The sequence below is a fragment of the Miniopterus schreibersii genome (assembly GCF_964146895.1).
Source record: "Miniopterus schreibersii genome assembly, chromosome: 2".
NCBI classification, from domain to species: Eukaryota; Metazoa; Chordata; class Mammalia; order Chiroptera; family Miniopteridae; genus Miniopterus; species Miniopterus schreibersii.
Genome location: NC_138102.1, coordinates 2,973,459 through 2,988,046, shown reverse-complemented (window position 1 = coordinate 2,988,046; position 14,588 = coordinate 2,973,459). Strand labels below are relative to the sequence as shown.

The 14,588-nt window shown below is 49.6% G+C and overlaps 1 protein-coding gene across 2 annotated transcripts in view; it reads left to right on the top strand.

Moving 5' to 3' along the window:
• Positions 1 to 14,588, top strand: part of ASB5 (ankyrin repeat and SOCS box containing 5) — a 37,445-nt gene that overhangs the window by 18,782 nt on the left and 4,075 nt on the right. The window contains exons 1-5 of one of the 2 annotated variants that reach the window (XM_081130407.1): positions 4,608 to 5,483; positions 10,159 to 10,238; positions 12,294 to 12,401; positions 13,092 to 13,242; positions 13,340 to 13,474. In XM_081130407.1, the coding sequence (XP_080986533.1) occupies positions 5,423 to 5,483; positions 10,159 to 10,238; positions 12,294 to 12,401; positions 13,092 to 13,242; positions 13,340 to 13,474 (535 nt within the window). In that variant the 5' untranslated portion in view covers positions 4,608 to 5,422. Of the gene's footprint in view, positions 1 to 4,607; positions 5,484 to 10,158; positions 10,239 to 12,293; positions 12,402 to 13,091; positions 13,243 to 13,339; positions 13,475 to 14,588 lie in introns of those variants that run through there. The other variant, XM_081130406.1, reaches the window with a different exon arrangement.

Below are 14,588 nucleotides of genomic sequence, written 5' to 3'. Positions count from 1 at the left end.
ACAATCTAATATGGCAAGAAGTGCATGGGAATCATTTTACTCCGGAAATGTCTTTTCTCCTGCTTCCGTGAAGGCGATAGCCCAGTAATTTTTTTCCACGTATACCAACAGAAGGTAGAGCCTAAAAAACAGCCTAAAAGCATAAAGGTGAATAAGAGGACCTGGGGCCGTTGTTCCTCGTGGCAGAGCACAGGACGTAAAGATGCTGTGTAAGGGGGCCCCATCCTGCGTCGCTCAGCCGTGGACGGTGCCTTGGTCAAGTTCACCTGCCAGCAGGACATGCCAGGCGCATGTTTCCGTTTTTCCTCCCATCCCTCCAGCTGCTCTTCCCGCCGCCTTTTAGGGCGGAAAATCTCAGCTGCGTGCAAATTGCCTGCTGACGTCTTTTGTTCTAGAAGTGACCTCCAGAAAAAACACAACTGTGAGCTGTGCCTACATAAAAAAAAAAAGGACGGCTGTGGTTCTGCGTGGAAGCCAGTTCTAAACTTAGATCCTCACCAGGTGGAAGCGCGAGCAGCTGCCAGCTGACCCCGATGCACAGACACTGTTGACTCCGAGGGAAGGAGAAGGGCCCACCGGTCACCCGTTGCTCCGGAGCTCCCTGGCCGCGCAGTCGTCCGGGGCTGTGTCAACCGGCCTGGCTGCGCTGGGTTGATCTGTAAGCAGTTCACAGGCTTTCCCGTTAAAGACAGAGCGCTCGTTTCTATCCAGTTTCCCACTAGGAAAAACAAATTAGCACGTTTTTACTTGTTGTATCACACAAATAGTTAAATACTTGGGGCTGCAGCTGAGTCTCCACTTTAAAAATAGAAAAGGCCACCGCACTTCTGGCCCTCGCCCCACCCCGCACCTCCCGGCAGCTCCCGGCGTTTCGGCGCAGAGCTCAGCGTGGAGGCCGCGCTCCGCCGGCGCCCGGGAGCCGCGGGTCCCCGGGAAGGGAGAAGCAGGCGGCGGCCGTCGCTGGTGTTGCTGCGGCTAGGGCACCGGCTCCGGCGCCACCTGGTTGCGGCGGGCAGAGCGGCCCAGCACCTATGCCCGCAGATCCCGCCGGCGAGAGGGGCGGCATTGAGCCGACCCGCCCGCCGAGGCCGGCGAGGCCCGAGGAGGCCGCCTCCAGGCGCAGCGCCCGCTGGGGCCTGCTCGCCAGTCAAGGTTAGTGCAGCAGCCGCCTCCCCGCGCTCTGCCCCCTGCGCTGCGGACACTGTCACCGGGGCGCGTTCCAGGGGCGGGGGCGCATGTAACGGGTAGCATGGGGACGGCCACACCGTGTCCCCGCTAGTGTGGAAAACGCACCTGCGCGCGCGGGCCCTGACTGTCAAACGCCTGGCCCTGGGCGCCCGCGGTTCCCTGAGAGCAGGTGCTTCTAGGTGGCCGGGAGACGGGAGGGCACGTTAAGCAAGAAAAGACGAGACTGCTTCCGAGCAGCTCAACGTGGAAATTTTGAGTCTTTTCAATGGGACCCGAACATAGGAGGGTGATGCAGGGAAGGAAATGAGTGGAACAGGTTTTCTCACGTGCTCTGACGCCTCGGCCTTCATCATGGGCAAGCGCGAAGGGCAAGGGAGAGGGGCCCCTGGGCTTTAGGGAGAAGGGAGAGGGGTCTCCGACCGAAGGGCAGCTGGGCGAGGAACTGGGCTTTAGAGAGAAGAGCTGAAGCTTCCATTTCAGCAGAACATCACTGTGGTCGATGATAGGCTTAGCGGGTAGAAACGAAGATTCAGAGACCAAAATTGTCAGAGTTTTTTACTATGTAATGGTTGGAGTCTGAAGAATATTATTTATAAGTTATTATAAAATTCTAAAATGTACAAAGCATGTTTTTAAAATAGGATAAAATACTGTCATTTCTTTAAAAGATTGAGGGAGGAACCCAATTCTTTTTCCTAACCCCAAATTACATTCCCTTTTAATTACTTTTTAAAAAACATGTTTTTATTGATTTAGAGAGAGAATAAAGGAGAGAGAGAAACATCGGTGCGAGAGAGAAACATTGATCAGTTGTCCCCTGTATGTAGCCCTACTAAGCACCGAGCCCGAAACCTGGGCATGAGCCCTGACCAGGAATCGAACCCGAGACCTTTTGGTGCACTGGACAATGCTCAACCAACTGCGCCACACCAGCCAGGGCCTTTCAATGTCTTTTTAACAATGCAATTATCAGTAAAGATTAATAACAAATTAGCGTGGATAAAAAGTGGTTAACTACAGAAAAGACAATTTAACAATTCAACAAGTGTTTATGGAGCACTTACTATGTGCTGGGCTGTGTTAGGTGCTGGGAAACAGTGACAAATAGTCTCAAGGTCCTTGAAGCCCAGGAGGAATGGGGGGGGTGTCAATTAGTAGAGAATAAAGAGCTTTCTGTCCTTCCTTAAATGGAGAGTAAATTACCTAAATATGGTCCTGACCACAGGTAGGCATATGAGCAGCTTAACAGAGCTGGCTGAGGGGGTAAAAAATTTAAAAATCAGTCAATTAATTCACCTGGATGAGTCTCACAGAGGAAGTTGAAAATAGCTGTAATATTATGTTAAAAATCTAATTGTGTGTAAAGAAAATATGGTTTTACATAATCTTATTTGATATAGTCTAAATAAATTGAAATTATTATAAGAGAGAAATGTCCCATGCTTTGATTAAAAAAAAAACAACTTAGCAAACTTGCGTTAGATTCCATTTCCAATTTTTCCAGCACTTACAATGAGAATGTAAACAGGCCCCATCTTGCTGGAGGCAATTTGATGTTGTATCAAAATTTTAAGAATTTATGCTAAACAGATAATTAGACACATTCACAAAGGTAAGAAATAATGTTGATTCCCTAAAAGCGGAAGCTGCCTAAACACCGTTTAATAGGAGGTGAACTCAAGCAATGGTGGTAAACCTATGGCATGAAATATAGGTTATATAGTAGTCACTTAGCATATTGTGGAATTGTGTTTTGTGACATGAAACAGTGACCCCATGACATCCATCAGTGCAAACAGGTGAAAAGCAACCTGAACAGTCCGGCCGCCTCTTGCTTAAGATGACTCGGGAGGGACGGGAGGACTTGTTCACAGAGGTGGTATTTCCGTGGGGAACGGAAGCCAGGGAGGAAGCGTGTGCGTGTGCGTGTGCGTGTGTGTGTGCGTGTGTGTGTGCGTGTGTGTGTGCGTGTGTGTGTGCGTGTGTGTGTGTGTGTGTGTCAGGAGCTTGGCCTGCAGAGCGAACAGAAAGGCACATGTTGTGTTTGAGCAAAAGCAAGGAGGCGGGCGTGGCTGAGCCGGGGAGATGGAGGGAGGGGAGGTAGAACCTGAGACCAAGAGGAGACCCCTGCAGGGCATGACAAGGACTTTGGGTTTTACTCCCATGAGAAGCTGGGCCACTGGATTCTTTCTGACTGTAAAGGATCACGCTGGCTCCTGAGTTCAGGGCAGACAGACGAGGGGCATGCGTGCGTCTCACAGACCCCTCAAGAGGTCTCTGCAGGGTCGGCGAGGGTGATGGTGGCTTGGCGAGGGTGGCAGCAGTGGATGTCCTGAGATGACAGCCCAAGTCTGGATTCGGTGAGAATGGCAGAGGCAAGAGGATCTGCTGGGGTGGAAGAAACAGAGGGAAATCAGCAGCTATGCAAGGTTTGGGCCTTGAAGCACCCGGGTGAGTGGAGGCGCCCTGTGCCGATAGGAGGAGGGAGGTTTTGGAGGGTCGCAGCAAGGGCCAGCATCAGACCTGTGAAGCTGAATCTCCTGTTTCTGTGTAGAAGCACAGGTCTGGAATCCAGAGGAAAGAGCTGGGCTGGAGATATAAACTTGGGGTGGTCAACATGTGGATAATATTTATACCAACGGGACTAGGACGGATGTGCCCAAGGGTGGGCGTAGGTAGATGTAAGGACTGAGCTCGGGAGGATGTCGATTCCTGAAAAATAAAGCCGAAAAGGAGTACCCAGGCCAGTAAAAACTGCCTCCTTGCAAAGAAGCACACGAAACTGTCAGTATATATGATGTTTCCTTGAAAAGGACCGTGCTTAAATTTAAGACTGTGATTCGTGCCGGGTGAAAGAGGTCGGCCACACTGCTTAAAGCCACAGGGAAGCAGAAAGGAGTAGCTGGTGCGGGGAGAAAGGTGATGCATTTGCTTTCAGAGACGTGCTGAGATGCCAGCCAAACAGCCAGGTGAGTGCCCAGAAGTCAGTGTTAAAATGTGGCACTGAAACTGGTGGGAGAGGCCAGGTTAGAGCTATAGACTGGGGAGTTATCCATATGGATGTGACAATGGACCATGTGCCCCAGGGTTTATGTGGCTCCATTCGTCTGACTGATCTGGTCAACAGAAGAGTAAACAATAGAGGTCAGCAGGTGCCTGGTGGTGGTTATTTATTCGGTAAACTTGTGAGTAGGGATGAGCCAGACGTTGTTGAGCTTGAAGCTGGTCCATTTTGGGGGATCTTCTTAAGAAAGTTAACATGAAATTACACAGTCTTAGCAGGTGTCTGTGCAACTGGGGGCCTGGACTGAAGTTTCACTGGCTTCATGGTAAATCTGCCTCCATTATGAAGACGACTGTCGACTTAATATTTCATAGCGCAGGAAGCTATAAGGTGTCATAAGTCGGCACTCTGCCTCGCGCATGACGATGACATTGCCCCTGGCCTCGCCAGGGAGCCTGCGTCCCTCTTCTGGGATGGGACTCAGATGAGAAGTCAGAGTTCCTAAAAAATAAAACGGTTTCCTCCCAGCCACGGGCAGAGATCTAAGTGCAAGACTTTGATTTCATTGCCGGGCACACACCGTAAGGAGAAAAAATAGCGCTAGGACCAGCGATTTCGCAAAGAGCAGTGGTACGAAGGAAAGGCCGTTTCGGAAATCGGCCGGGCTGCCGGCGGACCCGAGCGACGGACGGAGGGTCACTGGGACACGGAACTCCCGGTGACGCGCAGCTGAGGGACGGGAGGCGAACGGGGGTCTCCCAGCCTCGAGCAAGCGGCACGCTCGGCGTTGACTCAAGCAGATTACACAGGCCCCTGCACAAGGCACTTTCCCGAGCGCATTCGAGAGCGGCTGCAGTCGTTTTCCGGCACCGGCGCCTCACTGCCCGCGGCACAGCCAGCAGCCCGCAGGGACAGTACACGTCTCCCTCCCAGAACCACCCGACTGCCCTCCCCGGTCCCCACCGCGCACCGGTCATTCCCTGCTAAAGTCGCCGGGCTGGCGGGGCCAGGCGGCCTTCGGCCCTCCCTCTCGGCCCCTCCAGCCCGTGGGGTCAGCCCTGGAAAGTCTGTTAGCCGTTGCTGCACCCCTGCAAAAATCAGATTCCCGAAGCCGTTTCTCCTTTTGGAGAGGAATGGGCACGCTGCCAGGAGGTCAGAGCTCCTTAAAATGGCCGAGTAGAACTAGCCAAGGACAAGTCATTTTTTTTTTATGCTGATAAAAATATATATATGAGTCGGATTTACCTGCAGAGCGGCTGGCTCGAGGTGCCGTGGGGAGACGGCGATTTAGGTAGGTGCAGCCCCCACCCCGGGCTGCGGGCGTCGGAGGCCGCGGGGGTTTTCGCTCCTGCAACGTGATGTTTACCGACCGGGCCGGCTCGCTCCCTGTAAATTAAATACCAGATGTCTGGGAACCGGTGTTGTTTCTAAATATATTCTGAGTCACCTCCTGTGAGAGGCCATAACAGTGGGCATTTGTTTAGAGTGGGGAAAGTTCCAGCTCTTTTGTAAAATGATTTTCATACTGAATAATGTATCCCAAAAGGGTTAAGTTGAATGTTTTTTAGTCTTAGCTACCGAATTAAAGTCTGACGGGATTGTAAGGTGACTGTATTGCTGTATGTGAAGACACTTATATTGTTTGGTCTGGAGAACGCTTGCAAACCCTCCTAGTAAAAAGTTTATTGTACGGAAAGGAGAGATAGTGTTGAACTCATCTGACTAGAAAGGTGCCGTCGCTAAATTTCAGATTCCGAAGGGGAGAAATAGGGAGGCGTGAAGACTGAGTTCAGAACAGGAGCCGGCACGTGATATAATATCTGTTAATTCTCACCTCTTCCCAGACCAATTACAGAGATTCTAGGGACTTACAAGGAAACAGTGAGGGGGGCTGCCAGGGAGACAGAGAGGCGGGATTCAAGCAGAAGAGGTTTCGTGTCCGTGAACAGCATGCGTGTGCTGTAAACTGCTCCTTGAGTAGATCCGTGTTTGGTTATTTCTCACAGCTTACCTAGGACAGAAGAACGGAGCGGCCATTGTGCCTGCCGGCTTAAATACCTTTATAAGTCATGCGATTGCTTAATATAGTTTATTTAATTATGTTGGTAACACTGCAGATCGTTTCAGTCCATAGATGCTACTATTCATGGCTTGCGTTTCCTCCGTTTTGGAGAAAGGATTGCCCCTGAAGTGCTGATTAAAGTCTCCCCTGTTTGTCGGTTTATGTTGAGCGGAATGTTAGGTGTCACTTACTGGGCCTGGATACAGCAGGTCCTGGGAGCCTTCCCAACCCCCCTCAGTCCTGTCCCACAGGCGGCGCTTCCCCATTTGGCGAGGACACTGGCGCCCGTGTTGCTACGACGGCATGGAGGCCCCGGTCCAGCCCGCCTGGCCTTTTCCTCTGGGAGCTCCTGGGCTCTGGACCCCACCTGGTTTCTTGCCTCCTCCTGGTCTCCGTTTCCATCTCTTCCCCTCCTGCTCTTGCCTGTCCCCTGCTGGAAGCAATAATGACGGACGGCAGGGGTCCCACCGTGAGCATAGCTGAGCTCAGCCTAGAAAACGCCGTCCTGGCAGCGGTTTCTCCAAGCCTTCGTCCCTGCCCAGGGGGCCGTGGGGTCCCTCACCCAGCAGGATATGCTTTCAGTGGGTTCGTCACTGACCACCTGCCCACACGTTCCAGCAGATTGCTGTGACATTTAACTCCTTTTTCGTGCCGATGGAGGTTGTATTAATAGAAATAATAGCAAACACACATACGTAGGATCTGGCTTCAGCATTTTCTCTCCCCACCAAAATGGACTTCAGAAACCAGGGTGGGACAGAAAGGCATGTGACAGTCTGGGGAGGGGGGACACTGGGGGTTGGGATATCAGTGGTAAATTCAAACACTTCGTTTATCTATTTTGGTCCTTGTGTAGCCTGTTTTCTAAATGACCCTTTTCCTTTCCATTCTCACTCCTTTTTCTCTGGTTTGTGGACACCAGCTAGCGGTGCTGAAGTGGGTCAGAGGGCTACCGCAATCACTCTGATGGACAAACACATTAGGATGCGAAAGAGGAATATCAGGTCCCTCATAGCTGAAAATATTGTTGACTTTGCTGCCTCTTAAAGGTCTTCATGATATACCTGAAAGAAGTGAGTCCAGAATGAATCCCAAAGGCATTTCTCCAGGCTTTTCCCAGCCCCAGCGTCTGGTTAATCGCCGTGGTAGCTGAGGATGAAGGAAGATCGCACAGTGCTAACCAGTGGGCCTCGATTAAGTCAGCACAGATTTTAGAGAGAAGTTAAGGGTAATGGACTTTATTAAGCCCGTAGACAGGAGGGCACACATGGTGATTATAAATATTATAACATCATTTAAATGCAAACAGCTTTAAGCATTGGTTACTCAAAACCTTATTAATTTACTGCTCATTAAACCAAACATAGTGGTTTCACATATGCGATCTGCCTGGAAAGTGAATACTACAGTTTTCTTATTTAAATATTCACAGTGAAGATTGGTGTATGTTCCAAAGTCCTCCAGGATTTCACTCCACAGTCGAGCTGTTTAATGAAACAAATGGATGCATATGATTTGTAAGGCATCAGATTTCATCTTAGAAGCTGGAACTCGAAACATGCTTGTTCCCCCAAATAATATTATTTACGATGAGACTTCACTGCATGTAGTGAGAACACAATGCTCTAATTTCTTATAAATCATTATTTTGCCTCCAAATTTTGTCCTATCAACGGATATTTATTGATGTGCCATATTTATTTCCATTCTGCTTATAATAGATAACAGGAGTATTGCATCTGGAAAGAAATAATGCACAGAAGCTAATAACTAACTGTTATTTCAGTGGAAAACTCAAAGGATTGGATGTCTGGCTTTTTTTGGATGGGCAAGAAACAATGCTAGATGCAAAGGCAAAACCGAGACAGTGCAGTGTCGTAACTAGATCGGCTCTGGAGTTAAACCATGTGACTCTCTTTAGATGATTTCATTTCTTCCAGCTATCATCTCCTCAACTTTAAGATAGGAACAATAATTGTATATCCCTGAAAGAGTTGTGAGAACTAAGTGGGATGTGCACAGTGCTTAGACTGGTGCATTCACATGGTGAATGCTATTCGACATTAGCTCTTGTCACCATGACTTATATATCAATCCAGTAAGTGGAAGAAAGTCTCTTCCCCCCCCCATTACAAGCTGTATTTTTAATAAAACCCCAGTATCAGTGGTTATAAAAAAGACTGGTGATTGGCAGTTGACTTCTGCTCTAGACCAGGCTCACTTGGTCATTTCATAATCCTGTGATATATGCCCCGCATTTTATCCAGTGGAATTGTTTGGACCTCACTTAGGTTGTGGGAAAGCCCTACTGTAAGGCCGTCCTACAGAAGCACAGGGGTGCATGTGGACTTTTGGGAAGGTGTGAAGTGCAGGAACGATGCGGCGCTGTCTAAAGGACACCTACCACGTTTCCGATAGTTTTCCTGACCTGTTTAGATAGGCTTTAGACAGGCTTTGCCTGAAGTGCATGTCTGACTAGTAGCTAAGTGACTTTATTTAAATTGCACTAGAACTGGTTAGCAGGGTTTTTGTTGTTGTTGTTTTTTAAATATATCTTTATTGATTTCAGAGAGAGGAAAGGAGAGGGAGAGAGAGCGAAACATCAATGATGAGAGTCATTGATCGGCCGCCTCCTGCATGCCCCCAACTGGGGATCGAGCCCACAACCCAGGCCTGTGCCCTGACCGGGAATCAAACCCCGATCACCTGGATCCTAGGTCGACGCTCAACCGCTGAGCCACGCCTGGCCGGGGCAAGCAGTTTTTAAAGATTATTTTTATTTGTTGCATCCTGTGGATCCCCAAGTGGGGAAGAGATAGTAAACAAGGAGACAGAGACTAGCAAACATGACCCCACTGCATGGGGAAGATGCTGTCTCTAGTCAGCATCACAGTAATTTATCAGCCAATGACTCCCTTTTAGGGAATGTTTTTCTGACTTGCGTAGTCTGCATATTTAATTACTCTGAAACATTCAACGCGATCTCTCACGTCCACTCAATAGAACCAGCAACGCTGACCCTGTTTGACAAGAAAATCACTGTGTGCCAGCCCAGTGTCCTGTAAAGCCACCTGGGTGACCACTAGGTGGGGAGAGTGCACCCCTGGGTGGTGGCTGGGTGCCTAGAGGGGCTGGGGAGAGAGAAGAGGGGGCTTTTACATGAGAGGGAAAGGTTCCAATGGGAGGGGCACAAAAGGCATGTCAGAAGAGGGGGACTTGGGGACATGGCAGGTCAACATTTCCCACCAGGGCGCAGGGTTGGAGGGCTTCAGTCCACCATCTGCCACCCACTGGGTGAGCCCCTGGCACTCTCTGCACCATTTCCAGCAAAGCTGACAGCGTGCTCCTCCCACTGTGTGTGACACCCCTTTCTAGGGCCCACCGGCTCGCTCCGCGTCTCTGAACTTGGGGCTCATGGTCCAGGTCTCAGGACTTGGGGCTCAGCTACTCACCCTCCATGGCCATGTGCTGTAGCCCCTCACGCCTCGGGGCAGGGAAGCAGCAGGGCGGGGGGAGCGTGGTGAGGCGGCTGGTCCAGCTGCTTCTCTGCTAAAAGTGCCCCAAAAAATAAATGAATAAAAAGGGGGGCTTCTGTTTGGAAGACCGGGAGACAGAGGAGGATTTTTGTTTGTTTGTTGTTTGTTTCGGTGGCAGATCTAGTACCTCAATTCCGTTCTTTGAAGGAGAAGTCCGAAGGTGCAGGAAGTCTGGGCGAGGTCAAGTCCAGACCTGCACGGCCTGGGTTTGGGGTCTGCCAGTCTGGACCCTTTAGAGAAGAATCCGATTTCCTGATGTCTTGGTCCCCTGTGGACACTGAGTCTGAGTGGTTCCTCTGTCACAGGATGGGTCCTGGCTCAGAGGTCTCCCTGGACTCAGGATGTCTGTGTTCTCTCTTTTGCGGCAGGTTCCTGGGCAGACCGCTCACCACTCCACGAGGCGGCGAGTCAAGGCCGCCTCCTCGCCCTGCGGACTCTGTTGTCACAGGTAAACTATCCCATATGCTTGAAGCAGGCCCGTCCATGAGCAGAGACATGAACCATCAAAGGCAGCAACTCAAATATAAAACCGCTTCACAAATTTTATTAGTCTCTTTATTTTAACTCACGAAGCAGCCAAGTCTGGCCTCTCGTTTATCTTCAAAACATCTTTATAAATATTTTGGTGCATAATCTTATGTCCTAGAATTTCAGATTTCTCTCAGTATAGTTGTTTATTGATAGACATTTATGCAAGAAATGATTGGAATTATGTTATTTATTAAGCATTTTAAATATCCTCAACTCTGTACAATGTGCAGCTCATTGCAGACTCAGTTCAGCCTAAAATATCCGAAAAGGGGCAGCCAGGCCGACGCCCACACCCTCTTGCATCGCGGTCATCTGTGATGTGTTGAGGGAACTGCCCCCGAGAGCTAAGGACCAACCATTTCCACAGCTGCCTGCTCAGCAGACTCGCCAGAGGCAACATGAAAAACAGGCTATTTGTTGAAATACAAAGAGCTTTGGCTTGGCCTGTGCATTTTTAAAATTTTCCAGAGTGATTCAAATGCACATCCAGACCAGGAAGCCGATGCCCTAGTGTCTCCCAGCATCAGAGAGAGAGAGGCGACGGCCACAAGGGAGGAGAGGGTGTCACCCAGGGTGCCTGGGGCTGGGGACCTCTACGCCAGGCCGGCACTGGAAGTGAATCCCAACCTCCCTGAGCCCCGCTGTGTCCTCCGTGAAGGGAAGGTTTAGGATGAGGTGCCCCCTGAGGGCCGGGCACCTCTCCGGTAACTATGACTATTTTGTCTGCGCATCACTTGTTGAAAAAACCCTGCAAAACGTCATTCATGTCTAGAGGCGTCAGGCAAGGGTCAGGTGGCTCGTTGAGCGGGGAGCAGCCTCAGGATATTTCATAACATGGATCTCATATCTGCCAACAGGCCAGCGGGAAGAGTCAGAGGCTGCCCCAAGGTCCCGTGTGAAAGGGAGTCTCGACCTTCCAGATGCTTCCGTCCTCTGGTCACTCTAGTGAGTGGCAGTTAGGACTTACTCCAAGCATGACTGCTGGCCAGCCACTTCAGAATCTTTGAAAGAATAATTTTCAGGGATCTTAAAAATGGCCACTTGCACTTGGAATTTTCTTGTCTTCATTTTAAGATTTCTCACGTCCATGGGGCATTACAGACCATGGTCATCTGTAATACCTTATGGGGATTTGGGCCCTGAAAAATCTTCTCATTATAGTGTTTAATGTGATGGGCAACAGCCAATGAATTACCAACAATAGCAAGAAGGCAAAGAATCTCAGGTCCTGGTAATATTTAATTATTTTCGTCTGATATCATTAGTTTAATGGGAATATAAGTTTTAAATGTGTTTAGTTTTGATTGAATAATAAAATAGAATTAAACCTTTCCTATATGCTGGGAATTGTAACAGTAATTGCTTTCCCTGCATCATCTCATTTAATCTTCATGAGTTTAGAGGTAAATGGACTCATCCAAATGAAAGCAATTACTGCCTCACGGAGCAAGGCTTCCAACCCAAGTCTGACTCTGGTCAGAGCTCCTCACAGCACGGAGCCCAGTCAGACCTACTCCCTGACAAAATTTCACAAAGCAAGTTACTACGGGTTAGGGTGTTTTCCCCCCAGGATGGGCTGACATGGAATTTTATAGCTCCAGTCAAAGCAAGTGATCCAGCCTATAAACAGCCTTTAATTCTATAAAACAAAACAAAGAAGCAATAGCAACCCAAGCAGTTCCTAAAGAGAAAAGCAAATGTTTAAGCAAAATTTCAATAATACTTTCAGAATCCGTTGAACAATATATTTAAAGTGGTATTGGGTTTGGATAGGATGGCGTAACAGCTATGGGGCTCAGGGGTCTTGACCACAGATGGACTCCGTGGCATTCGAGCTGGCCTTTTCCTGTGACCCGAACCTGAGTTGCCTGAGATTCCTTGATTTTTTTATATCACTCTTTAGTGACAACTGTTAGAGATGACGTTATAGAACTTTGTGCTCACCTTTCAAAATTATTCCTGTCACATGTAGGGCTACAACGTAAACGCAGTAACGCTAGACCATGTCACCCCCTTGCATGAAGCCTGCCTCGGCGATCATGTGGCGTGCGCCCGGACCCTTCTGGAAGCTGGAGCTAACGTAAGTCCCTGTTCAGCTCTCACATCTACTGAGTAGGCAAACCAGGCAGAGTTCTCGTTTGCCTTCCCTTCCTTGGTAGTTTTCAAAGAGCAGGCTGAAGAGAGAGCTCTCAGCTTGCCCAGCCTTGTCTCGTTTGCGCTCAAGGATTCCCAGGCATCGCAGAGGGGCAGCATGCTGCGTGCATGGCGTGAACCATTCCACGCTGTCTGCTGCTTCCCGGGTTCTCAGCCGCAGTAGCTGAGCATCTTCATGCCCATAACGTTTCCATCTTCTGGATGATTTTTTAAAATAGATCCTCAGAAACAGAATTTCCAATGTAAACTGCCCCCAGCAAAGTGGCTTCGTCACAACTTTCATCACCGTTTACACTTGACTTTTTTCCCAGCTGAAGTGCACCTACCCACTGAGTTCGTTTTTGTGCCTTTGATCCTCGAGAATGTATTTTTCCGTGGCTTTTACCCATTGTATGGTCACTCCTGTGAACTACCTACCACATCCGATTTCTGCGTGTCTCTTGGGACAAGTCATAAAGCTTCCTCACCCCTGGGCCTGAGCCAAGGACACTGTCCTGTTCACCGCACACCCTTCCCCAGTTATTCCTGTGAGCAGATCGCCTCCCTTTTAAAAACGCCTGACAGTTAACCACGTGTGATCGTCCGAGCCTCACTCTGGATTGCGGCCCGGTTTTAGGTCAACGCAATCACCATAGACGGCGTGACCCCCTTGTTCAACGCCTGCTCCCGGGGCGGCGCGAGCTGCGCGGAGCTCCTGCTGGAGTTCGGGGCGAAGCCGCAGCTGGAGGCCTGCCTGCCGTCCCCCACGCACGAGGCCGCCAGCAGAGGTAAGCCCCGGCCCGAGCCCTGTGCGGCGGGGGCCTCCGGGTGGGCAGAGGTGCGCGGGGCCGGCCTTGAGGAGGAGTAAACGTCTCTACCTTGCAGGTCACCACGAGTGTCTGCAGATACTGATCTCCTGGGGCATAGACGTTGACCAAGACATTCCTCACCTGGGGACTCCTCTGTACGCGGCATGTGTGTCTCAGCAGTTCCACTGCATTCGGAAGCTTCTGTATGCTGGTAATCACTGTTCTCGAAAACATCTTCGCTTCCGTCCAGGCCCACAGCAATTACACGGCTCTCCACTTGCTTTTTTTTTTTTTTTTTAATTTATTGATTTGAGAGAGAGAGAGAGGAAGGGGGGGAGAGAGAAACACTGATCTGTTGCTCCCCTTATTGATGCGTCATTGGTTGGTTGATTCTTATATGTGCCCCAACCTGGGATGGAACCCGCAACCTTGGCGTGTGGGGACAATGCTCTAAGCGACTGAGCCGCCTGGCCAGGGCTGTACTTATTTCTGTACATAAGCTTCTTTAAAAATCATATCTCATTGCTAAAGATGTTCTTATTTTAAGTGCTCTCACACATCAGTATATAATCTCTGTAAAAAAGAACCTCATTCTTGATAACTCCACTTCACCCCAAAACTCCAAATCCCCTGCTGACAAAGGTCATACCATGAAGATCGTCGAGGTTGAATGTAATGTTGCCACACACGACTACGTCTGTGATGAAACCCATCAAAAGAAGTTTTAAGGATAGCAACTGCTTGGGTAACCTTTCCTCCCCGCAGCCGTCTCACGTACATCCCTAGGCGACAGTCTCTGTCCCACTTACCTGAAGAGACGCAGTGCCCTGTCCCACTTGCTTGAAATGAACCAGTCCCTCGAGGTTTCAGCTCTAGACCCTGAGAAACTTCCCCTGACCTTTGAGACCGGGGCGGTCTCCCCACCCGAGGGCTGGGAGCTCCGTTAGGTTGTGGATCCTCTGTCTTTCCTCTAGCAGAGCCTGTGCCTCTCCCATGGTGGGCGCCGAAAATATACTCAAAACAAGTAGATGAGTTCCTCTGCCTTCTACTGTTTACGACAACCATTTGGCCTCTGATACATCCAGACGTATCTTTTTATAGCCCCTTTATGTTGCTCACAGAATCTTAGCCTAGCTACACGTTTCCAGGCCGTCTCCATCAGTTTCACTCTCCAGTAAGACACTTAAGCACGAGTTCTGCTAATGATCGTTGGCAGATTGTTGTTTTCGGGCTCTGTTCTCCCATAAACTTATATAACCAGGAGAGTTTATTCTTTATCACCCTTCTTTACTTTGCTAGGAATATTTTCTTTCCACTGAATAATT